Below are 27187 nucleotides of genomic sequence, written 5' to 3'. Positions count from 1 at the left end.
ATGTTCTTGTCACCACTGACTTTGCTGTAGGCACCCATGCACTTAAATATAGCCTCCAGCTTAGAAAATTATTCCAAAGAGTAGATACTAGCTTAACCGATATTTTGTCGACCCTACTTATTGACGCTTATTACCCGGCAACTGCACCACATTAAACTACAGGCTAAATGAGTGTGAATTGCGGGAAAATATTCTGGGGAAACGGCTGTTGCGTATGGGGGTCATTTCCTCCAATAGGAACCTATTTGTTTCCCACAACGGCAAATGGCTTTGTGTTTGATGGATGAATGAAAACATGGCCTAAAATTGGATTTACTGGTCAGCCGCGACACACAGACAGTCTTTAATTTCAGTAGTGGCCTGTTGAAAATAATCCCAACCGTGGGGAAGGGAAAGGGGGTGCCAGATATTCGGCAAATATGATCGAGGAAATCCGGATATTGATTTTAGCGCCTTATCCTTATGGCAGATTCACTAGTTCTCTACGTCTACATGTAAATATGTTCATATTGTCATGTATTTACTAAATCAGGTCTGTATTCCTCAATGAATTGAATTTTCTTCTACTTCCAGTACGTCGTTTAACGATCGATTAAGCTACATGGGGGGTCCATAATATGGGTTTGAATAGAGCGGTAAATATTTGATGACACAGAACATAAGGGTACACTAGACCTAGGTAATCAAGTGTAAAAGATGGAAGTCGTTCCGCCCCCTATACGATAGGCTCGCACTAGTTCTTAGTGTTATATAGAAACCTTTGTCGCCCGGTTGTAGCTCGGAGGATATTTCAATGGAGGCTGTCTAATCCAGTGCTATCCTTGTGTGCGTACTAATTACAATGAGATAGTATCGTGTATATTTTTGCAAGGAATTCCATTTCATTCCCGGCTCCACTGGCTTCCAAGAGGCTAAACTAACAAGCCAAAATTCCCTTAACCGTCGACTTCACTACTGGGTACTACTAGAAAGGCGAACAGGGAAGGTAGTGTAGTTCACAGGGTCACCTTGTAGACTGAACCTGCCCTAGTTGAAATAGCACCATTGTATTTGACGCCATTAACGGAGAAACTGGTGCCATTCTGGACTCGCAAGTCTAACAGACCACCACTTCGCGAGGTGATGGTCGCATCCACCAGGTTACCGTTGTCCCAGATAAGGTCCACGAGGAAATTGCCTCTAGCAACGAGGCCACTGACACTCCCCGTGGGAAGAGCGGAGGGTAAGGCGGGCAATAGATGAATCACTTTGTAGCTTTGTAGGAGCATTTCGGCAATTCCGGTCGTGAAACCAAAGTTCCCGTCAATCTGGAAGGCGGTCCCAGGCCCGGAATCACTATTCCATAAATTGATGCTTGGGAATGTTTGAATCCAAGTCTGAGCATTACTCCACGCAGTTTCTCCATCGAAAAGCCGAGCGTATAGACTCACAACCCAAGTTCGGGACCAACCGGTGCTGCCGCTTCCATATGCCATTCGGCGGTCGACCAACGTCTTAGCTGCGGCAGCTAGAGTAGAATTCACTAATGGTGCCATTTGAGATCCAGGGAAGAGACCAAAAACAGGACTCATGTGACGATGACCGGGGCTTGTTTCATTGTACTCGTAGCGCCATTCGAGAATCTGGCCGTATGAGCCAATCTGGGGAGGTTGAATCTTAGTAATCAAATTCTGTGACGCATTGCAGTCACTATTCTGCATATTGAGAGCGTCGCAGGTCTCAATTACTGCTTTGAAGAGCTCGTATAAAATTGAATTGTCCAAAGTGACACCAATGTCAATCCCAGCAGTAGATCTAGCCGTCCTCATGTTTGGGGGAATGTAGAATTCATTCTCTGGAGATAGAGATGGACCCGAATACATATAGCCTTCGTATTCAAAGAGGTAACAGAAATAAAACCGGGCTGCACTTCGAAGAATCGGCCACGCAGTCTGTCTCAAAAAGTTCTTATCTTGAGTAAATCGATAGTGTTCAATGCCTTGCAGAGAGAGCCAAGCACCACCCATGGGCCAAATCGAATACCCAACACCATAGTCCACAGGTACACTGTCGCCCCAGATATCTGTATTGTGGTGGGTCACAAATCCACCATTGTCACAGCCGTACATAGCCTTTGCAACGGCTTGCCCGCGTGGAAGGACGGTGTCCAACAGGTCAAAGAAGGGGCCATCCACCTCTGGCAGGTTAGTCACCATTGCTGGCCAATAGTTCATTTCAATATTGATGTTAATTGTATACTTGCTTCCCCATGGAGGGCTATAATCTTGGTTCCAAATTCCCTGGAGGTTGGCGGCCAGACCCGGCCCTGGGTTTGCGGCATTCGTCTCTCGTGAAGAAGAGACAAGAACATGACGCCCAAAATTAAAAAAGAGAACTGCCAGCTGCAGATCACTGTTAGGACTGGATTTGTACGCGGCGAGACGGGTATCAGTCGGTTGATTACCAATTCCTGATGAGGAGCCTAAGTCAAGTTGTACACGGCCGATAAGGTTCGTGCGATCCTCAATAGCCTCTTGTCGAACCATTGGATAACCTCTTTGAACGGCAGCGTCCAGGTTTTTCTTGAGCTGACTTTCTAATTCAGCATTATTTGAGTACCGGTAAGATGTCTGCGCATCGAAAAAGATATCTACCGTCGTTGCTCCGGTAATAGAAAGCGACACACCCGATATCTTGACAGAACCTACCGCTTTGTTAATTTGTACTTTTTTTAATACTAATTCACAGAATGCGGTCTTATTGTGAAAATGATATCGTCTCACCTCCATGATTAATGACACGAGCTTCAGCATCAAAGCTAATAGCATCACTGGACTGCCCACTGTTGCCACTAAGTACAACACTATTTTTACCGACAATACTGCTATTAATGCTTGCATGCTGATCTGTCACGTTTTGGGTGCGGGCCAGCGAGACATTCACATCCAACTTCTCAGCTTGACTTGCCGTTAAACGGATAGCAATAACGCCAGCAGGGTAGCTTGCTAGGTATTCGCGTCTACACGAGAAAATCGTCAATATGGCTCATGTACGTTCATACATAGAAAAACGCACGTGTAGTTAACGCCTTGATACTCGTATGTTACAAAAGCAGTGCCTTTGTACGTATCCAAGTAGCGTAGGTACGAAGAAATATTAGAGGTTCCAAGTCCAAAGTCCAAGAGCAAGTCAACCAAAGGATTATACATTCTTGGAGAAGTAGGATATCCTTCCAGGTTGGATAATGCAATCGCATTCCCATCGGTGATATTCCCTGCTTCTAGATTCGAACGGATTGCATCCACTGCACCAGCCGAGGCGTTGGGATTCAGTCGGTTGATGAAGGGCCCACTCCACATGGAGTTTTCGTTCAAGGTAAGCTTTTCAGAAGCAGAGCCATACACGACCCCAGCTAAACGACCATTTCCGAATGGAAGGGCACCAGTAAAATTGGTGGCTGCAGTTGTATACCAGGCATACCGCGAAGCATCCCATTGGCATTTGCCAGCACCGCAAACGTGCAAAGAACTGCAGAAGACCAGTATCGAGCCATTAGGAAGGAGAAAGTTGTTGGTTAATCAGTGAATCAGAGAAAATTTTTAATTATATTGCTGGCAAAGGAAGCCAAACAGCACCCCGCACTCCCTTTCTAAAAGTGTGAGTATCTATTTGCGAGTAAGGGGAAGATCTGTTTGCTTATAAGGATCACAATTCAACCGGTGAGAATGATAGAAATTCCATGACTATTTAGGCTATAGGTGAGGCTATATGATTGGCCACAGAATTCTCAGAGGCCTGGTAAAAGTACATGGATTAAAAGCAGATTAAAAGAGGGTGGTGTGATGTTAATTGATTCCATCCATCGTACCTAAGTGAAAAGGTGTGGACGGCTAATTACTCCATCCTAACCTAGGCGACTATTAATTTTCACGTGCATATTTTGGCCCCTTTAGTAGTGGAGTACATGGTAAATTTATTTTAGATATTGGCTACTTGTACGGGCATCGATCGTTGCAGGGAGGGTTCTACCTCAGCCACTCGGTGCAGGTTCATTCACGGGAGAAGTGCATCCAGGGTTTGATTTCTTTCGACTTTGCTCCCATCGTCACTGCAATTTTGGGACGATGATGATTATAATTCTTTTCCCCACGCATCTGTCTACGAGTTAACCATCGTGGATACCACTAGCTAACAATGCCTTGTCGCCTCCAAAGACCGCAATGGGAACACCAGCAGATTACGAAGTCTGCTTGTCCATCCTCAGCACCCCCGGCTTGATCTTGGCCGTAGTCGGTATCTGGTTTGTCCTAATCACTCGTATTACCCTGCTCTCTCTGGCTCCGATTGTGGTGTCGATCGCGAACGGACTATGTTACTATGCCTACTATACCGAGTATCCGACGTCGAAGCGCACCCGCTACGAGTATGCTGGCGGATATATTCCGGTTTCAGATAAAACCCGACAGCACCCTTGCAAGAAAATCCCATTCTTCTCCATACCTTTGGGAGTCACATCCGCATTTTCATTCCGAGCATCTTCTGGTCCATGATGATCCTCATCGTCGCGATGCGCACTGGCATTATGGTACAAGAGCAATCAAAATTGGATAACTTGCCGTCGCTGCAGCGGCGAGTCGATCGTACGCACGGGATACTTCATCACAATCGCGCTCGTCGAGACCTGCAGCGCTATTTTACTGATCCAGCTTCTCTGCACTAAATGTCACTCTTCGCCGCCTAACTGTTCACCCCACTATCTCTTTCGTCACTTCCTTCGGATGACGGAGGTCCGCCTGGTGAGTCTCTGCGGGATAGGGATCTTCCGTGCGATCACGTACTCATCATAGACGGCCAGCCAATCTGCTCTCTCGTTTGTAGGCCAGTGAGATTGGTTCGCGTATAATTTGAAATGCGTATTTCCGATGGTCATGATGTATGCAACCCTAGCCTGTCTGATTGCTTTATCCCCTCCATCACTATGGACCGTTCCCCCAACACGAATTATTAAGCAGAATCGACATTCTAGGGTCGAGGGGATTCTCACCCAAAAATCGCAGTTTTATCCAATACTGCGACCTAGAATGCGTCTGCCCGCCGCAATTCCACAACACCTGGCTAGACCATTCATCTTCGTGGCTTTGTTCTCGCTATAATCTTGCCAAACTGGGGTTGGGTTGACGTTGTCTTTGCTCTTTGAAGACGGATGATTAATTATTATTCTAATCATGATTGTTCCATATGAACGACAAAAGGTGAACGAGAAACGCATAAAAATGGACATTCTGTCTTCACAGGCAGAGGATTCAATAATTTTTTCGCATCATCTTCCTCAAGAAGGATGAGAGGATAATTCTCCCCATTTCTCAAAAAAAAAAAAAAAATGGCACAGCACCACAGCAGTCAGTTGATCCTATGACAACCAACATCCTAATCCAAGCACACTATTGGTGATTCACGCAACACATCACATATCTCACCTATGTGGCCCAGCAATTAGGATCTTAGGTCCTTCATGAGTTGGATATAGCGATCAGTACTGAGAATTCAAAATCCAGCTCTGGGCTTCCTGAAGAACCAACAGCAACGCTAGTCCCGCACGATACGCAGGCTTTCTTATCCCGTGTCAATAAAATATATACGAAAACCGGCGTTACTGATAGGCAGGACATTCGGAGACAAGATATATACTGATGAATATTTCTTTTTTTTTTAGTGGTTGAGCCAAGCACCGTGTCTAGCTTATATGACTAAATTTGGAAAAAATTACTCTTGTATTGCTCGTTTGAGTCAGACAGCTCATAAGGTACAGGTCGTATAATCTTGGTTGGATAATCAAAACTTAGGTGCAAAGTAGACATTAACAACGAAAATGTGCTATCCTAATTACCTCAAGTTAGTCTAAACGAGCTCCAGACTCGTAGTGCTTGCTCATGTTGGGAATCTCTGAACTCAATTGATTGTCATGCACTAATTCATCATTGTGTATTAGGCTATATTTCCGCGAATAAGGTATATATTTCCTATATCAGTTCACTTAAGTTACTGCAATGGTATCATATCACACAACAGGGCCCTCTTCGTCGTCTTAGCTTTGCTCTGATTCGTACCTCTTAGCTTAGACCTCGTAGGAAATCACCACTCAGAACGGCCAAGACTCAGGGCTTACTAAGGCTTTATTAGGTTAATCTTTATTTTGTGGAGTCATGGAGAGAGGCTTACGCACTAAATTAGTGTCAAATCACAAAAATTATCCGTTTGAAACGTCGGGTACTGATGTCAATAATAATTACGTAGGTAGGTTCAACTAGCCCCACCAATACATCCCCCGCACGTAGCCTCCATACTCCCGGTTGGCGCCAGGCTTATTCCCAATACGACTTATCTGCTATATGAAAGAATATCAAAACAGAATGTTGAAAACGCCTAAATTCTGGGAAAATCTTGTTTTCAATATCATATCTGGAGTCCCAAATCTTTTTAGGACGCAAACTTGATTGTGACGACACTGTGACCAGGTATGGGTACAGTGGCAATTAGTTACCCACGCTTCAGCCGACGAGATAGATTTGCCAGAGACAGAAATAAATAGTCGCAGACTGCTCTGATTCGCCGCTAGTAGTAAATACGGCGACAATGGACCCATCGATATTGGCGAAGGCTGCAGTCCCTGTGCCTGAGAGCGATCCCGGTGACTCAAGTACCTTTAGATTGAAGGCTATGAAGAGAGACGAGTAAATCTAAGAATATGTTCATAGAGATATAATACTTGCTCGAAATTCCCCTCATACCTATTTTATATACGTCAATGAGTCAATGAGCCCCCTTATTGCAGAATAATACAAAAGTTCACATCATTTCGATAATTCAGCCCCTCAGACTGGTATGTTTGATGTTACATTTAGCCTGAAGATATTCTTCTTGTGCCGATCTCTATCTCTAGCCGACTTAAGCTAAGAGTGGCCAAGCACATTTTCCCGTTTTTGGTCGATATGCGTCCTTGATGCCCAGCTCTATGGATCAACACCTGCGTACCCTGTAGAGAAGAAAAATCATTACAAAAGTTTGGGATAGAAGCTTCTCTAATTTCGCAGATAATGAATACCTTGTCAATTTAGGAAATCATTCAGTTGGGATTGCCCCTAAACTCAATGTAACTCCCTTCTATCCGGTTGATAAATCTTTTAATAGGTGAAGTAGATGTAGTTGGGGAGGGGTAGCAATATAACCGCTATAGTTTGTCTCAATTATCCGTTTCCGCCGACTGGTTTAGTCTCTCCAGAGGATTCTACTTCAGAAACTAGTGACGGCTGTTCGGGCATTTCCTGCTTATGCTCCTTAGCAGGCCCCTTGATTTGTTGAGCCAATAATGATGCGAATAACTGTATGTCTCAGTATGTAGAAGATCCTTGCCGAAAATTAACTAGCAGGTTTCTCATATCGCAACCCCGCAAATTCATATACCTCATGAGTCGTAGTTTATTCGGCTCGGCGTAGTACAAAAAGAGTCAGCAAACGCCTAATGACAACCACGCTTTCACAAAGGGATAAATCATAGAGTCGTGATTTATGATAGATAGAAGACAAACGAGGTCACGTCGAGCTGAACTTGACTATCTTCATATTGTATATCGACCTCTTACGTATCATATCTGTTATTATCACCATCGTTCTTCTAAAATATAGCAGGTAGACATGTGTTATATTCGTGTGCGAGGACATCTTTCAATAAGTTGACAGATTGCCTTGATGCATATTCAATCTGATTTTGTCTATGATTTTCTTAGAAATATGTTATGAACGGTCGTAATAATACTTCAACGCCTTCTAAATTGTAAGAATCCTATGGCGCATACTGACGTGCTCATTAAGAAACATATGGGGCGATTGAGAGCTTCATTATTTGCCGATGTTGTCAAATCACCCGTTTTTAGAAAGTTACCGAAGTACTTTCTAATGTTGAAATTTGGCTTCTAAGATGCAATGCTCTGGGTAATTGATCTTTCGCGGGGTAACATGACTCTTGGGTAATCTCCCGGATAAATCTAGGGTTTACAGTTGATGAATGGGTAATTATCGAATATTGTGTCGTATATAATAGCTAGGTTTGAAGAACCAAGATTATTCTTCTACTACCAAAGACATCAATCAATCTTCCTCCTAGTTTCTCCTTTCCATAGAACATAGGAAACGGAAATTATACACCGATTTAAACGATGTTTTATCCCTGGATACAAGGTCTAATAGCCTGTCTTTTGGTCAATTATGCAGCTGCAACTGCAGAAGCAGAATTCCCGGATTGCACGAAAGAACCCTTGAAAAGCATTGCCGTTTGTGATACTAATTTAGACACGCTCACGAGAGCCAAGGCTCTAGTGGCTGAATTTACATTGGAAGAAAAAATAGCCAATGTGGTATACAACTCCAGCGGTGTTCCTCGACTCGGCTTGCCACAGTATACGTGGTGGAGTGAAGGTCTCCACGGTGTTGCTCTGTCACCAGGTGTTTCTTTTGCATCAAGCGGCAATTTTAGCTGCGCCACTTCATTTCCCACGCCAATCACGATCGGGGCAGCATTTGATGACCCCCTGGTCAAGCAAATAGGCAATATCATTAGCACCGAAGCTCGAGCTTTCAATAATGAAGCTCGCGCCGGCTTAGACTACTGGACACCTAATATTAATCCGTTCCGGGATCCTCGCTGGGGCCGAGGGCAGGAAACCCCAGGAGAAGATCCTTTTCACATCCAACAATATGTATACCAGCTTATTGGAGGTCTTCAGGGTGGTATAGGTACAACAAATCCTAAAGTGGCGGCGACGTGCAAACATTTCGCAGGGTACGATATCGAAAACTGGCATGGCAATGCACGATACGGGTATAATGCGATTATCTCCACACAGGACCTGTCTGAGTATTACCTGCCTTCTTTTAAGACATGTGCTCGGGATGCCAAAGTCGAAGCGATTATGTGTAGTTACAATGCGGTGAATGGGATTCCTGCATGTGCTAATTCGTACTTAATGGAAACAATTCTGCGGCAACATTGGAATTGGAGCACCACTCCGGGCCATTGGATTACATCCGACTGTGATGCTATTGCAAACATCTACGATGACCATCACTACACAAATACTGGTGCAGAAGCGGCAGCCGATGCTCTGAATGCTGGAACTGATCTAGATTGTGGTCCTTTCTGGCTTGAATATTTGCCTGCTGCTTTCTCGGAAAATCAATTCGACAATAGGACTCTGGACACTGCACTGACCCGTCTTTATTCATCACTAATTAGGTTAGGCTACTTTGATCCCTCCACACATTCACCATATCGCACCATAAGTTGGGCAGACGTAGCGACACCTGAGTCGACGCAACTTGCCCTCACAGCAGCAGTTGAAGGGATCGTGCTACTTAAGAATGACGCCAAAAAGACTCTGCCGATAGCTCGTAACGGACAAACCATCGCTATCATTGGTCCCTACGGTAACGCTACGTCTCAATTCCTCGCAAGCTATGAGGGGGTCGCGTGCCATATCCCGTCATTGATTTCTGCGGCTGAGGCCCTGAGATATCACGTTTTGTACGAGCCTGGGACTTCTATCAACGATACAAATACCACTGGCTTTGGCTCCGCAATCAATGCTGCAAGGGCTGCTGATGTCATTGTCTTTGCGGGTGGGATTGATGGAACAATTGAAGCGGAAGCAAAAGATCGTGAGACTATCAGCTGGCCAGGAAACCAGTTGGATCTCATCAACCAGCTATCAAATGTAGGAAAGCCTCTGGTTGTTGTCCAATTTGGTGGTGGCCAAGTCGACGATTCATCGTTATTGGCAAATCCCAGAGTCAACGCACTCTTATGGGCTGGGTATCCTGGCCAAGCTGGTGGGCAGGCAGTATGGGAGATAATCACTGGTATTACCTCTCCGGCAGGCAGGCTTCCCGTCACCCAGTATCCCGCAAGCTATGTGGACCAAGTGCCAATGACGGATATGGGTCTAAGACCAAGCCCTAGCAGTCCCGGCCGAACGTACCGTTGGTACGAAAACGCAGTGTTACCCTTTGGGTTTGGGCTTCATTACACTACGTTCGATATTTCCTGGGCATCTCACAGCCTTGGCCCTTATAGCACCAACCATCTAGTTGACGCAACGCAGTCTACGTCCAATAATGAACGAGCAGAGTTCGACACCTTCCATGTCAATGTGAAGAACACTGGGAATGTGGTATCTGACTATGTTGCATTACTTTTCTTGAGCACTAGCAATGCTGGTCCTGCACCATACCCCATCAAGACATTAGTTGGCTACACCAGGGCAGGCAGCATTAGACCTGGTGAGACACGTCATATAGCTATTCAAGTGCAAGTAGGGTCCGTGGCGCGCACAGATACTTTGGGAAACCTGGTTCTGTATCCTGGATCATACAGTCTTCATGTAGACATTGGGGAAGTGGCCTCTTCAAAGTTGAACTTTACTATAAAGGGCGAGCCCCTTATCATCGACAAGTTCCCGCAGCCACCCGCATGAAGGATAAAGTATATTTAAATGGAGCAGGATATATAAGTGAGGTTCAGATTAGGATGCATTTTACATTCCTCTTCAAACAAGGTTTCAACATCTCCATATGCGTTTTATCTACAAAGGCATCCTGTACACAGCACTACATTAAGATTTGAAATACACAAGTTATTCATCTAGAGTAAGCACTTTTGTAGATAGCGTAATGCCGAAGAGTATTTCGAATCATAACATAGAATCACTGCTAAATACGGAGCCTCATGTGAATACAGAATTTTCGTGTAATTGTCAAGTAGAAGATTAAAAGACGATACAGCTTGGTGAACAGTTGCTTAAGGTCTGCTTGAAGTGACGATTAGGAAGTGCTCTTCGGACTGCTCAGATGATTTTGAACAAACAGGGCGGTCTGTGAAAGTTCATGATAAAAAGCATAGGCGCTGAGGATACATTACAGTGCCCTAGGATACTAGAATTTGCCCCTGAGGTTGCGGAGGGCCCGAATGACTCACCCAGATTACTTCCAATTTGGATTGAAGTGTACCTCTACCCTCCTTAGCAAAGCACGACCTTAGACTGCGTCAGCCACAGATGCCCGGCCATCTTTGATCTCCCGACCGCGTAGCATCTATATGTTTATTATTGTTATTATTATTATCAGGCTTAACGACCTTGCCCAGCTATAAGCTACGAAGGTCTTGTTTTAGCGGGCGCTAGGGTGCCTTATAGGGCCCTAGGCCCCTATTTCCCTCCACTGCCTGCCCTGAATTGGTGAACCCCATAACGAACCAGTCCGCACTTTGATGCATCCATGTTCGCCAGTTCGTATTGGTGCTGATGCATATTAGTTAGGCCGTCGATAAGTAAGATTGATTGAGCACGGCCGGATTGCCTATCATTCAGATCTTCATGCGAGAATGATACAATCAACGTCGCAGATGATGTAGGTTACACAATCCTAGTTCGGCAGACAGGAAAACACGGCTAACATTTAGGATAGTATATTTGCTGTCACTCAAGCTCTGTGGCTAGTCGTCAATTGTATTCTGCGAACCGTACAAGGGTTAGCAATAACCACCCTTGAGCTGACCTCGGTATCTTTCGTCGTGGTGTTTTTCGTCACTTCATTCTGTTGGTATCACAAGCCATCCGATATATCAACTGCTACCACTCTTCGGACGAACACACATATTGATGATATTCGGGCAGAGGTCAGCTTAGGCCCGGGTGTTTGACCTTGCAAAAAAAAAAGCTCATAGATCACGCTGACGGTCATGGATATTACCTAGAATTGTCCGAATCCCTCCAAAGAATGGCACGAATCTCCCTTAGATTTTCTCCGGGAGGACCGATTTTTCTGCGATCTACACTGGAGATATTACAATCAGATCCTGCAACGAATTCATCTGCCAATCTTCTCGCGTCCGGTTTCTAAACCTCTCTGGGATCGCATTCCTAGCGATACCTTCCCCCAGGTTGACTTACTAGCTGAGTGCATCGCTGGGCCAGTGATCTTACTTTTCGCCTCCATTTTCATGTTTGGTTGGAATTTTGACTTCGCAACACCTGTGGACCAGATCATATGGCGAGTCTGCAGCGTGTACATGGTATGCTACGCGGTTTTCGGTGAGTTGCTAGCTTTGTACAGTCAGAGGATCGCTCTTCCCAGACTATCGTTGTCGCGAAAGCAGCAAGATGAAAAGGAAACGCCCCAAGCAGCCCCCCTACCCATTCATGTAAACTCCCTAGAACGACTTGCCGAGAGGCTACGCAATATCGATCCAGATAAGGACCCCATCAACACCATCCCGCTACGGGTCCTAATCCCTTCTACGATTCTTTGTGCTTTGTACTTCTTCGCTCGAGCACTTATCCTCACTGAGGACTTAATCGGACTACGGTGTTTACCGAGCAGTGCATTCCAAACGGTGAACTGGATTAACAGTGTGCCTCATTGGTAGACATAAGGTGGCACAGTTATATCTTACGATAATGAGTGTATTGTGTTTTTGAGCGAGACCATTGAGCTTGAACTTGTTGTATTGTTGGTATCTAGATAGACTTGGCATTTTTGACGACGACCATCCAATCTCTCAACCTTATCTCTTATCTCGTGCTATTTCACTCAAATCTGATTGGAATCTGATTGAAATGGAATGATTGTTCCTCAAATTTACATACTTAAGACCTATAATGAGAGCACGAGACTTTGTAACCGATAATGCTCTCTACTATGTCGTATCGGATTCTAAGCTATTGCATTACATTATCAATACAGTAACAGCTAATGTAATTGTACCAATCACATTTTGAATAATATACATCCAACCCCAAAGGGTTTCATGTTCTCTCCAAAATCACTTGATGTCTTGATATCACGACTGCTCGCCCAACCCCAGTCTCATCTTGCCCATATCAAACACAACATACTGACTTTTCAAAAACGGATGCCCCAAAACCGAGAAAGCTAGAGTATTCTGGCGCTGCAAACTCCCGTAACACTTGTCCCGGCCATCTACCATTCCCACATCCGAATATTTCATAAATTTGCTAGGAATCGTAGCCGTGTAATCTCCAATATGAATTGAGAAATCCGGCATCTCTTCATCACAGTTGAATATATATCCATTCATAGACGAACTATTCATGGCAGACGGTATTTCAGTGTAATAATCCTGAACAATCTCATCCGGTAGCATCAAAATCGATGTCCCTGTATCGACTGCAGCTTTTTCAACCTCAAATGATCTTCTAGGTGACTCCCCAACCCTGTACCCATCTAGACGAATAGCCCACAATCCATCCGAGCTATCCACTGACATATACCCAAGCTCCTCCCCCTTGTATTTCGCATGATCAACGAATCCAAAATCAAGACTCCCCACCGCACCATCCTTCAGCAAGGCCGCATATACGGGCTGTTCAAGCTGCTCTACCACCATCTCGAAAAACGTCTTCTGTGGTCTCGGTCGCACGGTGTTGATGCTCCCGAATCCAAGGCCTAGAATACCATCTCGGCTGGTTTCGTTGACGAATGAAGCGGGTATGTCTGATGCGGTCTCGATGGATTGGGAATAAGTCTCCAGGCCGCCGAGACTGACGTAGTCTTGAACCACATTGCCGGTGACTGTGGTGCCTTCGGCGTAGGATGAGCTGAAGTTGTAGCCGTCGAGAGGGATGGCGTGGGTTGAAGGGGTGTAGGTGTTATGTCCTGTGGTTTTGTTCGTGGAGAGGGTAGATGGGAATACCCATCTAGATGTCATTTTGATTAGCATTGATAGTTTTAAGTTGGTATTGGCTAGGATTGAGAATTGATGTCAACAGAAAGATAAAGGAAGGGAGTAGCATACAGATCTGAAGAGCCTGTGTCCACACTCAGATTCAAGGTCGAGCTGCCAATCTGCACGGAAACAACGTAGAATGTATTGCTCCTCGTCGGCTTGACCTCGATGGAAGCCTTATTCTTAATATTCGCGTTGGTCTGGTCTTTGGTGTATATCTCAGCCACGGTAAGCCCAATAACAAAGTAAACAGCAGCTCGAAGAACATGGCTGCTTAGTAGCATAGTGGGGAGCTTCCTAGAATGCAAGCAGAATCAAGGGTTGAGACTACCATCAACGTCCTGGTCTGTCTGGAAGCTTATGAAAGAGTGGATGGGAACTATCTCAAAATATACCCCAGTTGATCAATATTAAGAAGAATGTCCGTAACCTAGACACGTGCGTTGAAGAGAAGGAATTGGACTGGAAAGTCTGGAATTATGAATTGATCAACGACGAAAGGGGGATCAGCAGATCGACGTCAAAACGGAGATTTTAGTATAGACTGTCCAAAGGTGGGGGATATTCCAGTATCTGTTTCTTCAAGGACCATTCGGTATGCGGTTTCGGTGAACGAACTAGCTATTCCGAACGAATGTGATTCTATTGCTCAAGTAGTTCAATATTGTATTAATGTTGAGACGCTTCAATATTGTTACATACATGTAAGTGTCGTAATACTCCACCTATAGTTTGAAGACTGGAATGTAAATATATTTCCAATCTCGGAATAGGGTTGCCCCTTGCGCCACTCCGTCCTGACGTCACGGCTTGGAAGGGATGAATATCAATCAATTCTCAATGCATCAATTGATATGTATACTTGAGTTGACATGCGTTGTCATTATAACTATGTACGTATGACCAAACCTGGCCTATTTGCAGACCACCAACTGATATCAACCTGAACCAACGCCGTTTTCCTGGACAGAGCTTGAATATTACATATGTAAATTAGGGTATATACTGAACACCTGTCTAGGGCTCTTTTCATGATGCCCGCTTTCTTACTACTTGAAAGCCGAAATATTTGCAATGTCGACATGACAGCCCGGATGATAACTCCCGCCATTATATACACATATCAAGGGGATCATATCATGATGGCTCGAAATCCTGAGAGTCAAGGGCAAAAATTTCCCATTTTTTGAGCACTTCCGGGTCAGCGAGCCGCACGCGTCGCCGCCACGCAATCCTCTCGCCAGACGGAAGAGTCTCGTATACATTATCTGATTCAAGAACCAAGGTGAACTCGCGCGGAGATTCAGCGGCTGATCGTGGAGGTGTGGCCTCCTCTCGAGGTCGTTTTCCCAAGGCAGACCTCGGCGGAGCAAGCGATGAGCTGGGAGTATGATTATTTGAAGACCGAGGAGGCTGCATGCTGCGAGAAGAGCGGCCATTAGTCGGAGCGCCTGCGTTAGAGGCCACAGGGTACAACATCGGACCCGACATCGGACCAGACATCGGTTCTCGTCGATAGTCTTCTGGATTCACGCCAAGCGCATCGGGAGTAGTCTCATCTGCTGGGATGTGATAGAAGTCTTCTAGTAAAATGCCTTTTGTTCCCAGTCCAACGATCTGCATTTTGCTATGTATCTGCTTATCGGCCAGTATGGTACTGACCTTTTCTAGATGCAGACGCTCATCGAGGGCAGCCAACTCAGATAGGGTTAGGATAAGGGCTGGTGAGTTGTCGTCATTTGAAACATTCTGTGTTGGAATTATAGCAGACTTTTCCGCGGGTGAAAATAGGATCCGCATCGCCACTAGCTTCCGTAGGAATGGACTGAGCAACTGGAAGGCATCCAGGGCGGATATTTCAGGGGCAAACGCAAGCTGCTCTAAATTAGGGCAGTCACGCACTATGCGAGCTATAAGAGTAGATGAGAGTGGCCAGCGAGTTGGAAGAAGAAGATGACGCAAAGTAGCACCGGTATTTGTGAGAATGGGTAGCAAGTAAGTGTCACGTAGTTGGATAAGCGGGCTCGCATTAGTCGAAGGGGACCGAGGGGAAGAAGACGGAGACCCTGTCCGGGCTAATGCAGCCATGGCAGAGTTTGGATTGGTGCCGTTGGCCATGTGAATCGTTGGTGTTGCAGCACTTGACTGCCGAGGACTTTGTATTGTTTCAGCCAAACCTCGCGAGGGGTTGACAAAATATAGCCTCTCCAAGTTTGTTAGTGTCGATAAAAATTCGCAAAACTCCTTTGTTATATTGTCATGTCTGACAGACTTCCAGGTTGAATTCGATGGCGGCTTAGCTAGCAACCAGGTCCGGTCGACGAATGACAAATATGAATCTTCAGCGTACGAGTTATTGAGAGTTGTCATCTCCTCCAGGTACCCTTCATCAAATGCTTGAGACATATCGAAAGTGTTTCGGGCGTAGAAATTGTAGAACGCGACCTTTTTTAATTTCATCGGCGAATTGGAGGAGATGGACTCGCGGAAGTAATCGTGAGCAACCACGCTTGGCTCCTGAAGCTCTCGCATGCGCGGCGACCAATGCATGGTCAGATTTCGCAACCGACGAGACTTTGCCAAGAGGGTCGAGATGTCGTCTGGGTAGCACAGCGGATCAATGTCGGTCACCTTAAAAGTACGCAAATATGGCATAGCCGGGATCACGTAGATGGGGCGCGGGTGTCGACTTGTAGGGAATCGAATGGATAGTGATGTCAGCTTTGGTAGTTGAGATAGGCCCAGATATGCTGTCTCCAGCAATTTGGTATTCAGTTCCCAGCTGCGGCGTACGTGGTCAGATACAGTCAATAATCGCATGCATCATCTCATAGCTTACTTGAATTCTTTCATATCAGTAGCGCGATCAATGGCAGCTCGCACGGCAATGTTGAGGACCATGGCTGAGTCCGGCACTCGGCCTACCCTCGAGTGTTCTTCCAGCTCGGGCTCCTTCCAGTCGCCGCGTAGAGTCAACGAGTAGATGAACGACGCTTGAGGTTTGGTGACTATGCAGTTGAGGCCCATGAGAAATGGACTTGCACTGCCCCATCCTTCTGGCTGTTCGTTTCGATAGCGAATCCGTTCGTACGAGGTAAGAGAGATGTTGCGATAGAGATGTGGGAGCGCCATGTAATTGAACAAGCGGCATGTACGGCAGATGCGGGCAAGATCGCCCGGTTCCTCGATCTGTGCATTATGGGTCAATATAGATCTGGGCATAGACAAGCGACCGCATAAAAGAGAGCTGTTGCAACTCACGTAGGAGACGATGTGAGCAATCAGGTTCAAGGGCAAAGCCAGTATCATGGTGGCGCCGGCGCGCTGGTCTGTTCGCACGCTGGCGTCGAACATGTTGCTATTGACGGCCGTCATTCTGGGCCGTATGGGGAGAGGCCCCCGACATTGACCGGGTTATACACAGTCGAGAAGAGGTGGGCTGGCACTGGGCTGCGGGGAATTAATATTTAGAGTGTGTTCAGCTGGACTCTGGAGGTGATAAAATCTGGAGTTAGTAATTAGTTAATAGCTGCTGTTGGTAACGGGCGCATGTGCGAGTGGGTCGTCGAATCCGCACGACCCGGCCAGTCCGGCCCAGCTGGCCTGGATCAATTCATAATCTCACATCTTCTTATTATTGCAAATGCTATCTATATACACCTGATATGCAGGTATTAATATGTATCTTGTCCGTACCAAACCCCTATCCAGCCAGTCCAGATCAACAACGCCTTGCTATAGAGGTATCAAAATGTTCGAGGCAAAAAAAAAATGACCAAAAGAGAAAGCGAAATCGTATGTTTTTAATCGTGTTAATGATGTCGGTGCCGCAGCGGTGGATTGCCCGCTTCTAAATCCCTATCTTCATGGACGAGTGGCTGTATTTGATCGGGTCCAGGCTCAGCTCCATATAAGTCTTCCTGCGCCTGTTGTTCGCCTACAGCTTCGGGTTGTATCTGGTGAGACACAACTAGGGTAGCATTGCCAGAAGAGGCATCTACCGTCGAGGCAGACGACGAGGAGGTTCCAGTATTGGGTCGTGCATGTGTGCGAAAATCTGGTCCAACACCGACCAGAGCAGCTGTCTCTGGATTGTATTGTAGCGGACTGCTGTCTGTCCGTCCACCATCTCCCCGCGAAGGAGACCATGGTGCCGTGCGCCGCACTTGCGTGGATACCACTCTAACGGGTTGGCCACGTTGATCGGCCGACTCATCCTCGGATTGTGTTGGCTCGTTTGGTTGTGGTGTCCACGTTTGCTGAGACCTATCACGAGATGGAATGACAGTCACTGTCAATTGCCTCTGTGTTCGCGCATCGGATCCCTGGTGCCAAGGACCATGCGGTAGAGAGGATAAGATTTGTTGAATCCTTGAACGATTGTTTTCCTTCCCTCTAATATTTATTTCGTCAGCCACGCTAGATTCATCTTGCGTAAGATCTTGCTCCTGAGCAGTTGCCACTTCCTGCGGTGGAGACGTTCGCCTTCTTTTGAATATATTAGCAGCTGAAAACCAGTGGTTTCCAATAGAAGCCGGGGTTATGCCGGGACGATTTCCCGTTGCAGCGCGATTATCAACACTGCTTGTTCGATCAGACGACCTACTCTCATATCCAGTCTCGGCTTCCTTATTCTGAGAATCCGATTCGCCCTCGTGCTCATCTGGAATGATTGGCACCGGGGGTGTTGGGCTGGCAACGGGGTGATAGCGAACGTAATATACAGTAGAAGCAGCACTCGTAGTATCAGCTCGGCTAACCGGGGTCACTGCTGCTGGAGGCCGCATAGGTTGGCCAGGTGTGTTTTGCGACATTGCATTGTCGCCTGTATTGCCATTGGTCGCAGTTTGTCGAGAGCGACTGCTGAGTTGGAACCCAAGATGGCTCCTTCGCAATGGCCGATGGTTTAAACCAATAACACCACCCCATGCAACTCCTGTGCCATGACCACCATCATTTCCACGAGCACCAGTCTGGCGCGTCCAGTCAATCTCTTCTGATGGGGTAATCTCCAGCATCTCATCTCCGTCAAAAACTTCGCGCCCCAGAATCCCGTCTTTTCTCTCATCTCGCTCAAGAGCCTCTATCCGTTCCACCCATTCCCAGACAACAACGCTAGCAGCTGCAGAACCCACCCATCTGATGTATTCTCCCCATCCGGCAACATCAGGCGATGCAATATCCATAATAAAGAATATGACAGGAATCATAACCGCGATCAGCGATAGCATCGCTACTAGACATATATTCCGCATCTTGGGGTGGAAGTATGCGAAGCGGTGTTTGGACAGGGAGTAGAATATGACCCAAGCCGCATATAACAGATTAAGAGCCAACTCAAAAAGATAGGAAAGTGCCGGGATAGCGTCGTCGAACAATCGTGGGTGGGTGTTCGACCCATGCGCAACGAAATTATCTAGAATTGAAAAGGCCGTGTCAAGCACGATCAAGGCGAACCCGGCCCACTTTATCATTACTTTTTCTTTATGTCGAGGAAATAGTCGTATAAGAGTTTGAACCTGCGCGAGCCACAAGAAGGTACTGGAGATAACCCTGACAATTCGTATCTCCGTGCCATCGATGACTTCTTCGGTCAATGCCGTGGCATCCGTGTAGCCAGCTGAATACTGCCTCTCAGCCACACGGAACGAATCCACGGTTGCGATAGTCAATGAAATCGCGACGGTTAGCGCGGCCACTTTCTGTAGCCAAGGACGTCCACCAACGCCGACGATAGAAGAACTCCCGCTGTAAGAACCACTAATCATGCCATGACGACCCAAGAAATTCCCGCCGCCGCCTGGGCCTCCAATGTAGAACGTTCTAGGTGTAATGAGAAGTATGATGACCAGTAAATAACTCACCACCGTCATGCAGCCAATTGCATACAATTGCGGTCCCACTGAGGAATAGAACGGGTCTTTCGTATTGAGGATAGCCGACGGCAGGCTATCGGTATTGTCCGTATCCCCTGTGCAAACAGGTTGGTATACCACGTCCTGGGATATTGTCACCGAGAAACTACTATTGACACTAAGGACGCCTAGCAGAGAGTAAACGCTCGTCAGCATCCAACAATCCAACACAAGAAAATGAATTTCTATGGGTCCTTACCATTACTGGGGAGCAGAAATGGAGTGCATGACGGATCTATACTGCTAGTAGACGTCGGCCGAGCCCATATTTGACGTCTTTCGAGATCCATTTTAAACCGGGGATCCCCTCAGCAGTCGAAGTACGTGCGAGGGTGTCCTCGCAATTCAAGCGTATCGCATCCAGGCATATAGTTAATAGGAAGCCAGTCGGTTAATCACGGCCTATGCTCCCATTGCGGTATGCACCAGCTATTGTCAAGCCTCAGACGATGTCAGGCGGTATGTAGGAGGCGAGCCAGATGATTATGGCAGGATTTGTCTCGGGGACACGGGGAGCGAATTGGGAGTGTGCGGACCGAACGGTTTCTTGGCCTGGGACTATCAGACAGGTGCGGTAGTTCAGAAAGCGAATGGGTGTGGCCGAAGACAACGGCGGCAATACTTCGACAGCGATACCTCCAAGACGTCTGCAGATGGAATGAAGGTACAACAATCATTGTCCAGACTGTTCCGTCGGGGGACTCAGAGGGCCCGCGCCAAGCCAAGCTAGGGCCAGCGGCCACTTGTGATTGGCCGATCCCCTAAGGCGATCCCCGAGTCGAGAAAACTCTAAACTCAAATACACAGGTCACGTGGTGCTATCTACATACTGTCAAGATCAATTATTATATATTGCAGTGTACGCGCATATATAAATTTCCATGTTGAAAGAGGAAGAGATGCCCATCCTGGCGAGGCAAGACTTAAACTTGACAAATGTAAATAGGCATAAATGTAAATATCGTAAAAAGACATAATACAACGCTTAGGTGTGAATGAGCGAGACTGTCACTGGAGATAATATCCAACAACCATAATGGAAATCAGGGTCACCTTGATCCAGGTTGATATTGCATTTGTCCAGGAGGTATATAAGGAACAACGAAATTGGAGCCATGGACTTGCGCCGAATAAGCGCGAGATTCCTCTCGCTTCTTGATCTCTCGTTCATTTCGGATACAGGTGCAGCACGGGCAGCACGTCGCTCGCACACAGTCAGAGCAGATGCTGCCCTCAATCTCATATGCCCTTCTTGTGCGCGTGTGCTGGATGGTTGCCAATATCCATTGGCAGCCACATAAAAGCGCGATAGCGGTACACGATCCGTTACAGCTTTCGTATCCTAGAAGATTCGTCGGATCTTCTCCTCTTGACTTGCGCAGAAGACGGTATTGCGTCCGTCCATATAATATGCACGGGCAGGTGAATCCCAAACAGCACGTCCCGATGTCTGAGGAGCATTCGCAAAGCCCTGTACTCCAGCCGCCGCCCTTGCTCATCTGGCTCGGGTGGGCAATTTGGCCAGGGAGATGCGTGGAGTAGGATTCATTACTCGGTTGGGCATCTTGCCTAGTAGTGTGAAAGGACGGTGAGAGTGGCGATTGGAGTGGGTTCATGTCTGGGGTGATGGGCGAGAAGGGAATCGGGCTTGGTCGAGGGTGCTCTTTCACAGGTAGCGGGCCTGGTGAAGATGGAGGCGATCGATATGGTGTCGGTGGATGTTGCGGTGCGGTCAGAGCTGGATCCATCGTGACCGAAGCAGGAGACTCTTCGACATATGGTGCGGATAGGGCAGGGTGTATGGAAGGGCCATGACTGTTCAAATTCGAGGCCTGGTGGATTTGTCGTGCCTGCTCGAGTTCCTGAGTCGCGACATTTGTTGCTGTTGACTGCCGTGTCACTCCGGGCTGCGGTGTTGCGGGAGCCACAGGTCTGGCTGCAGTTGCATCCGTAATTTCAGCTTGCAGCAGCTGCTGTCGATGTGGATTCAGCTCAATTGGAGTCTCAATGAACGAGTAAACCTGTTGTCTCTGAGAGGTATCCAAGCTGAGTTGGCGGCTCATTTTGAGTTCGGCTCAGAGTGGTAGATGCTATGTTTATGCACTCTCGAGAATCGCCGCGGCTTCTCACCGACCGGTCATTTCAGGGTTTCACCTAACTGGCTGAAACAGTATACAAGATCATCCAAGCAATCAGAGTTCCAGATTTACATCATCATCAGCACTCTGTCAGTCTGCGGGTTGTCTGCGGACACAGAAAGTTGCTGTGGGAAACGAATGACAGAAAGTCGTAGCAGTAGATGACGAAGCATGGCGTCGAGAGCACGGCGATCAAAATGCCTTCTTAAATAGGATTGTGATCAGCATGGCTAGCCTGCACGGCGCACGCTACCGGGAGAGCTATGGCGGCGGGAAGAGAGCGTGTTGGTCTATCAACTTTCAAGAGGTTTGAAAGTTGAGACACCAGCACGGCGAATCAGCGTGCTCGGCGGGACTCATCGCAGGTCTGCGCCGCAAACAAGGCCCCGAAACTACTCAGAATGGCACTAGCCACGGTTCATCTGAGGGGACGCAGATGGGGCTAAAATGAGGGAAAAGCGACGGGCTGGAGACGGACTGCGAGGCGGAAGCTTTGTCGATGCTGCCGACAGCCGACAGCGTCACAGCGCTTGCCCGTCACAGCGAAGTGTTGGCTAGACGCCAATCCTATCACACCGTTCACACGCCGTGCCACCAATCATGCCAGTGCCTGCATATTGACGCCCTCCAGTAGCCAACAGCGGAGTGACAGCCGGATTCTCTCGTTCTCGCGCTGTGTGCTTTCCCCTTTGTGTTACTCGCTAGAAACGCTGGTGCTAAGCCATTAGTTAGCTGCCACAATGCACGTCGCGCACCCTATCACGGTCACATGCATGACTATCAAGTGACCGACTCCAGGACGCATTATTATTTGATTTTTGCAAATGCGGAAATAAGAATAATGTGGTCGATCGAACAATTCGATTGAATTCTAGGCTATGCAAAGTAGGGCAACGGCGGCACTTTTAATTCCCATCTACTACTGCCCAAGCGATAGTTATCCATATACTCATTTTACTCGTATCCACGCTCATGCCTCAGCATCCAAATTCCGCAGTTGTGATGCGAAAGTCTTGCGGATCCATTCGACATACGACCTCCATTTCACATGCTCGGCGCCCGTCTCCGCTCCTGGGAAGGCCTTGTCCAATTCACGGCTGATTTTGAGGATGCCTAGCGAGGCTTCCTGTGCCTTTTCGAGCTCTTGCTTGACGGCGTTCTCCTTTGGCTTCGAGTTTAGTATAGCAGCGTAACGGTCTGACAATGCATCGAGCTGCCGTTGAGTATCCTCGGGGGCCAGGGTGATCAGTTTAGCTGTCATCAAGTTGCATAGCGTTCTGATGTCTTGCTCGTCGTCGACTCCAGCCAAAATACGGTCATACAACTCGGAAACGTTAATTCGTTTAAATGCAGAATCAAGAGAAGCATAAAGTGTCTCGTAGGCGGTCTGAGAATGAAGATTAGATATTATAGTACTCTGGTTTGAAGTGCAATTAACACTCACCTTGCGAAGATCAAGACCATCATCAACCTTGTGCTTAAATGGGCCCATTTGAACCTCGCGAATGAGTTCTGGCTTGATATGGGTATCGCCAAGAACAGCTGGTAACAGTTCGTTCAAATGAGGTTGAATAATCTCCATCTTATTATGGATAGCGGAATTCAGTGTAGTCAGGGCCAGGCGGTGGTTTCCTAGGTCCTTATCACTCAACATACTTACTAGGATAGGAATGATCAATGGTCGCAAGACATCGTTATAAGAGCTGCTAGAATCGGAAAGTGTATAACGGAACGCGGAGATGACCGTGCCACGGACAGTAGGATTATCATTAGTGAGATACTCTTGCAAATGTGGGACATAAGACGCAGGATCTAGAAGAGCAAGTCGGCCAATGCATTCTGATCCCACAACCCGACTATCTTCATCGTCAGAAGCCGAAAGAAGAATTTGCCACAACTTTGTCGCAAAGGGCGTGATTTCGTTGCGTACAAGTTCAGGGTGCTGAAGGAGTTCCTTGATTGAGTGTAGTAAGAGATATGTAGATGAGCTAGATTTATCCAGCCCATCCAGTATGACCGGCATATAACTTTTGACATTGCTAGCTGCAGCGTTACCAAGTGCAACAGCTGCAGCCAAACGAACCTTGTCAGACTTGGAATTGAAGTTTGAAATGAATAAATCCGGCTTGACGGGACAAGCATCTCCCATGCGAAGGCACACTTCACCAAGGATAGACAAAGCAAGACATTTGCGTTGATCATCTTGCGCAGTTTGTAGTTCTGTAAGGAAGTCTTCCATCTTCACTCCCAAATTTGGCCCTCCATGTACAAGCAAAGCACCAATCGCACGTCCAACCACAGAAGGATCACCGTTTATTCCAACATCTTGTAGAAGACGTCTCATAAGATCTGCACCAGCGCCTTCTTCTCCAATAACCTTAACAAGTAAAAGTAAGGCTTTAAGACTTGTGCCCACCAAGGGGGCCACGACAACTGAACAAAGAGCAGAAATAAGGTCGCTTGTCACTAAACTTTTTGCGTGATGTGGTACTATCTTTGCGAGTATAATGAGAGCCGGCGCCAGCAAGTGGAAGTCATCGGGGGTAATAAGTGGCAAAAGGAAGTTTTCCAAGTCAAGCATTGTTCCCTCATTGTAGTGGGCCCGAGTGTTGGAATTCATCGCTAGGCTTCGAAGAGCTTCCAAAGATGCACTTCTCAGACTACGATCAGACTTTCGAAGCTGGGCACCGAGTTCGTTGGTTACCTGAGAAATCCATTCAGGATTGACATCTTGTTCACTGCTAGCCAGAACAGCAATATCGTCAATAGCACGTGCGCTAGCCAGTCGTGTGGTTTCATTCTTCAGCCGATCCACTAAGACTGTCAGACCTTGAGAACGTTGAGAGCTGGAAATAAAGCTTCGCCCAACGTCGCCAGATGTGCGGGCCAACAAGACACCAAATACGTGGATGGCTCGTCGGCGTACCTCAAGATCAGCGCTGGTGTCCGTTATACGCGATACAATCACATTGTAAAGCTTCTCCAGCTGTGGCCCAAGATTGTTCTGCTCATTAGTAGATACCCGCGGAGGAGTCAAGGCTTTAATAATGTGCTCAATAGTCCCCAAAGCCTCACTCGCAACTTTGTAGTTACGGTCATTGACAGATGTGATAACTCCTGGAATTAATGCAATGAGGAATGGTAATAAAGCATTTGATGTATGAGTTTCTGCAATGGCACCAATCAAAACCAGCGTTTCAATCTGAAGAGTTCCAGCACTGACTGCTGTACCCGCCGTGATGGAGGTACTACCGGCGCTGGAAGCCTTTAGAGCATCTGCAATTGGGTCTTCGATTTTCTGGAGGTAGTCTTCTAGGCCCCCATATCGTGCCAAAGCCAGACTTGTCAATAGAACGATTGCAGCTTGTTTCAAAGCCACCGAAGCTCGCTTCCACAATTTTACCAGGCTTTGTATTAGGTCTGGAAGCAGTCGCAGTAACTCGGCCTGAGGGCCAGACTCTGGAGGTGTTGGTGTAGAAAAGGGTGAGTTTATGGCCGAGGAGGTACCCATGCTGGGCTCAAAGTCAATTACTCCCGCGAAACTGTCTTGACGCCTCCGTTTTCGAGAGTTTTTGGAGCCTCCCACGGATTCTGTGTAGCCATTGGAAGTCGCAACAGTAATTCCTTCACTCGTCTTCTGTACCAGCGCTGTGAGTGTTCCAACAACTTCGAGTTTCACACTTTCCTCTCTTTCGCGCGCAAATCGTGAAATCAATGCGGGTGCCACCTGTTGATACAAAGGACCGTCCTCCAGCAATCGACCACTAGCATATGTAGAAACTACAGTGTGAAGGACTTTTGCCGCACAACGTCGAACCTTCCAGCTCATATCGTCGATGTCGCTGTAGCCTCCTTCTTCCTCAAAGTCATCAAATTCATCATCTACGTCATCTGGATCTTCGGTTGCATCATCTTCACTACCCTCATCCTGCGTTCCGCCCATTTCCTCATCCTCCTCGAAAGCCACATTCGGGTCGTATTTGAGATACCTCAAGGCGGCATTCACAGAGTCCACCAGGTATGGCTGCATTTCCTGACTACATGACGACATCAGTCCCTCTAGCGTAACCAGAGCAGTTTCACGGAGTTCGTCGACCTGGGGATCATGTTCCCCATCATCGGAGTCATCTTGATGCATCTCATCGAGTTCCTGCTCACTGACAGCAGCGAGAACGAAGGGGGCCAATGTCTTCAAATAGGGTCCAAATTTAGCCGATGCAGCTCGAGCAAGACTTCCAATTGTAGCAATGAGGTGGCGGCGTTTGTTGACTGTCAGATGCACTGAACGGAAACCCTCAATCAATTGAGACACAAAAGCACTTAGTTGGGTATCTGAGAAATGTACAACGAGGGCTGCAATGGTAGCTAATGCCCGTTTCGTCACCACCGTTCCGGCCGTATCGTTTTCGATGATAGCCATGATTGATTTCTCAAGGGCTGCCACTTCAGTTTCCTTTAGCAACGCTCCGAAGCAGCTAATTACTTCAATAACAACATCTATCGCATCGCTGCTGTAACCTTTAGACGCATCTTTTTCCAACATCCCTTTCGTTACCGATCCTCTCCGCAAGCTTCTCGACGGTGTCTGACCTGTCAGTCTTGGAATGAGCACTTTTGAAATGGCCGAGTATGCGGCAGTTGCCTCGACGCTTGCTACGCCACCTGCCCGAGGAGATGGAAGCGACGTAACAATCAACCTCAAGGCAGTATTTGGCACTGACGTATCGATAGATTGCGAATTAGTCAAGACAGCGAGACGTTCGAAGAGCGAAGACAGGCTCTCCACTGGGAGACGCACAGCTAAAGGGCCAAGACTTCATTTCATTAGCAAAGCATTCAGACGAAGATTGTATTCAAGTTTCCCGCATCAAAAATACCATTTTAGAGCCTGGTTTTGAACCTCTCCGTGCTGGTCCTCCAAGGCCTTCAGAAGGCCATCAGCCACCTTGGCGGATGTCGTGGTGTCATTTGTCAAGAAAATCGAGCCAGGGCCGGTTAATATACCAAGAACATCGTTCAGTGACATGTACCGAATATCTGGATCCGGGTCGTCGAGCTTCACCAGCAGGCCATTCAGGCTGTGGATGGTCGATTGTCGGTCGACCATGTTGTTGGTGTGCGGCGATAACACAGGGAGCTTCCCCGCGTTGTTCGTATACGATGAAGAAACTGAATGCAAAGCAGAGCCGCCAGAGGAAACGACAGGTGAGGTAATATTTCTAGAAAGAAATGTGTAGTATATCGTGTTCTCTGATCAGCAGGTGTCCGTATGCGACAGAGAAAAAGAAAGTCTTGATGGTTGACAGGCAAAGAATCGGCCCGTCATTTTGTTGTTGAGGCAGAGAAGCAGGTGGGGCACT

The 27187-nt window shown here is 47.2% G+C and overlaps 9 protein-coding genes across 9 annotated transcripts; 3 read left to right on the top strand and 6 right to left on the bottom strand.

The window, feature by feature from the left end:
- Positions 1-995: 995 nt before the first annotated feature.
- BGW36DRAFT_392961 (Six-hairpin glycosidase-like protein) lies at positions 996-3882 on the bottom strand (the record flags this gene model as incomplete). Its single annotated transcript, XM_046217760.1, has 4 exons — positions 996-2683; positions 2763-2998; positions 3055-3507; positions 3878-3882. The coding sequence occupies 4 exons, from the start codon at positions 3880-3882 to the stop codon at positions 996-998; spliced, it is 2382 nt and encodes a 793-aa protein (XP_046077930.1).
- Positions 3883-4199: 317 nt separating this feature from the next.
- BGW36DRAFT_353715 (uncharacterized protein) lies at positions 4200-4529 on the top strand (the record flags this gene model as incomplete). Its single annotated transcript, XM_046213461.1, has 1 exon — positions 4200-4529. The coding sequence occupies one exon, from the start codon at positions 4200-4202 to the stop codon at positions 4527-4529; it is 330 nt and encodes a 109-aa protein (XP_046077929.1).
- Positions 4530-8192: 3663 nt separating this feature from the next.
- Positions 8193-10599, top strand: BGW36DRAFT_413301 (uncharacterized protein; the record flags this gene model as incomplete). The annotated part of the gene is made up of 1 exon (XM_046219245.1): positions 8193-10599. One exon carries the CDS (start codon positions 8193-8195, stop codon positions 10503-10505), a length of 2313 nt encoding a protein of 770 aa, XP_046077928.1. The 3' UTR covers positions 10506-10599.
- An 832-nt stretch (positions 10600-11431) lies between these two features.
- Positions 11432-12454, top strand: BGW36DRAFT_421868 (uncharacterized protein; the record flags this gene model as incomplete). The annotated part of the gene is made up of 3 exons (XM_046219628.1): positions 11432-11436; positions 11494-11704; positions 11783-12454. 3 exons carry the CDS (start codon positions 11432-11434, stop codon positions 12452-12454), a joined length of 888 nt encoding a protein of 295 aa, XP_046077927.1.
- A 414-nt stretch (positions 12455-12868) lies between these two features.
- Positions 12869-14084, bottom strand: BGW36DRAFT_332491 (aspartic proteinase complexed with Pepstatin; the record flags this gene model as incomplete). Its single annotated transcript, XM_046212852.1, has 2 exons — positions 13844-14084; positions 12869-13745 (listed from the first exon to the last, which is right to left on the bottom strand). The coding sequence occupies exons 1-2, from the start codon at positions 14056-14058 to the stop codon at positions 12869-12871; spliced, it is 1092 nt and encodes a 363-aa protein (XP_046077926.1). The 5' UTR covers positions 14059-14084.
- Positions 14085-14911: 827 nt separating this feature from the next.
- Positions 14912-17149, bottom strand: BGW36DRAFT_353712 (uncharacterized protein; the record flags this gene model as incomplete). The annotated part of the gene is made up of 3 exons (XM_046213460.1): positions 14912-16556; positions 16614-16963; positions 17036-17149. 3 exons carry the CDS (start codon positions 17147-17149, stop codon positions 14912-14914), a joined length of 2109 nt encoding a protein of 702 aa, XP_046077925.1.
- Positions 17150-17586: 437 nt separating this feature from the next.
- On the bottom strand, positions 17587-19979 carry BGW36DRAFT_286117 (PalH/RIM21-domain-containing protein; the record flags this gene model as incomplete). Its single annotated transcript, XM_046210385.1, has 2 exons — positions 17587-19817; positions 19889-19979. 2 exons carry the CDS (start codon positions 19977-19979, stop codon positions 17587-17589), a joined length of 2322 nt encoding a protein of 773 aa, XP_046077924.1.
- Positions 19980-20738: 759 nt separating this feature from the next.
- BGW36DRAFT_353710 (PLAC8 family-domain-containing protein) lies at positions 20739-21752 on the bottom strand (the record flags this gene model as incomplete). The annotated part of the gene is made up of 1 exon (XM_046213459.1): positions 20739-21752. The coding sequence occupies one exon, from the start codon at positions 21750-21752 to the stop codon at positions 20739-20741; it is 1014 nt and encodes a 337-aa protein (XP_046077923.1).
- A 919-nt stretch (positions 21753-22671) lies between these two features.
- On the bottom strand, positions 22672-27158 carry BGW36DRAFT_367324 (putative cullin binding protein CanA). The gene is made up of 3 exons (XM_046214845.1): positions 26705-27158; positions 23272-26641; positions 22672-23214 (listed from the first exon to the last, which is right to left on the bottom strand). The coding sequence occupies exons 1-3, from the start codon at positions 26932-26934 to the stop codon at positions 22798-22800; spliced, it is 4017 nt and encodes a 1338-aa protein (XP_046077922.1). The 5' UTR covers positions 26935-27158; the 3' UTR covers positions 22672-22797.
- Positions 27159-27187: the final 29 nt, after the last annotated feature.

The sequence above is a fragment of the Talaromyces proteolyticus genome (genome assembly GCF_021365285.1).
Source record: "Talaromyces proteolyticus strain PMI_201 chromosome Unknown BGW36scaffold_1, whole genome shotgun sequence".
Lineage (NCBI taxonomy): Eukaryota > Fungi > Ascomycota > Eurotiomycetes > Eurotiales > Trichocomaceae > Talaromyces > Talaromyces proteolyticus.
The sequence above is the reverse complement of the archived record's forward strand: the minus strand, read 5'-3'. Positions and strand labels throughout refer to the sequence as shown.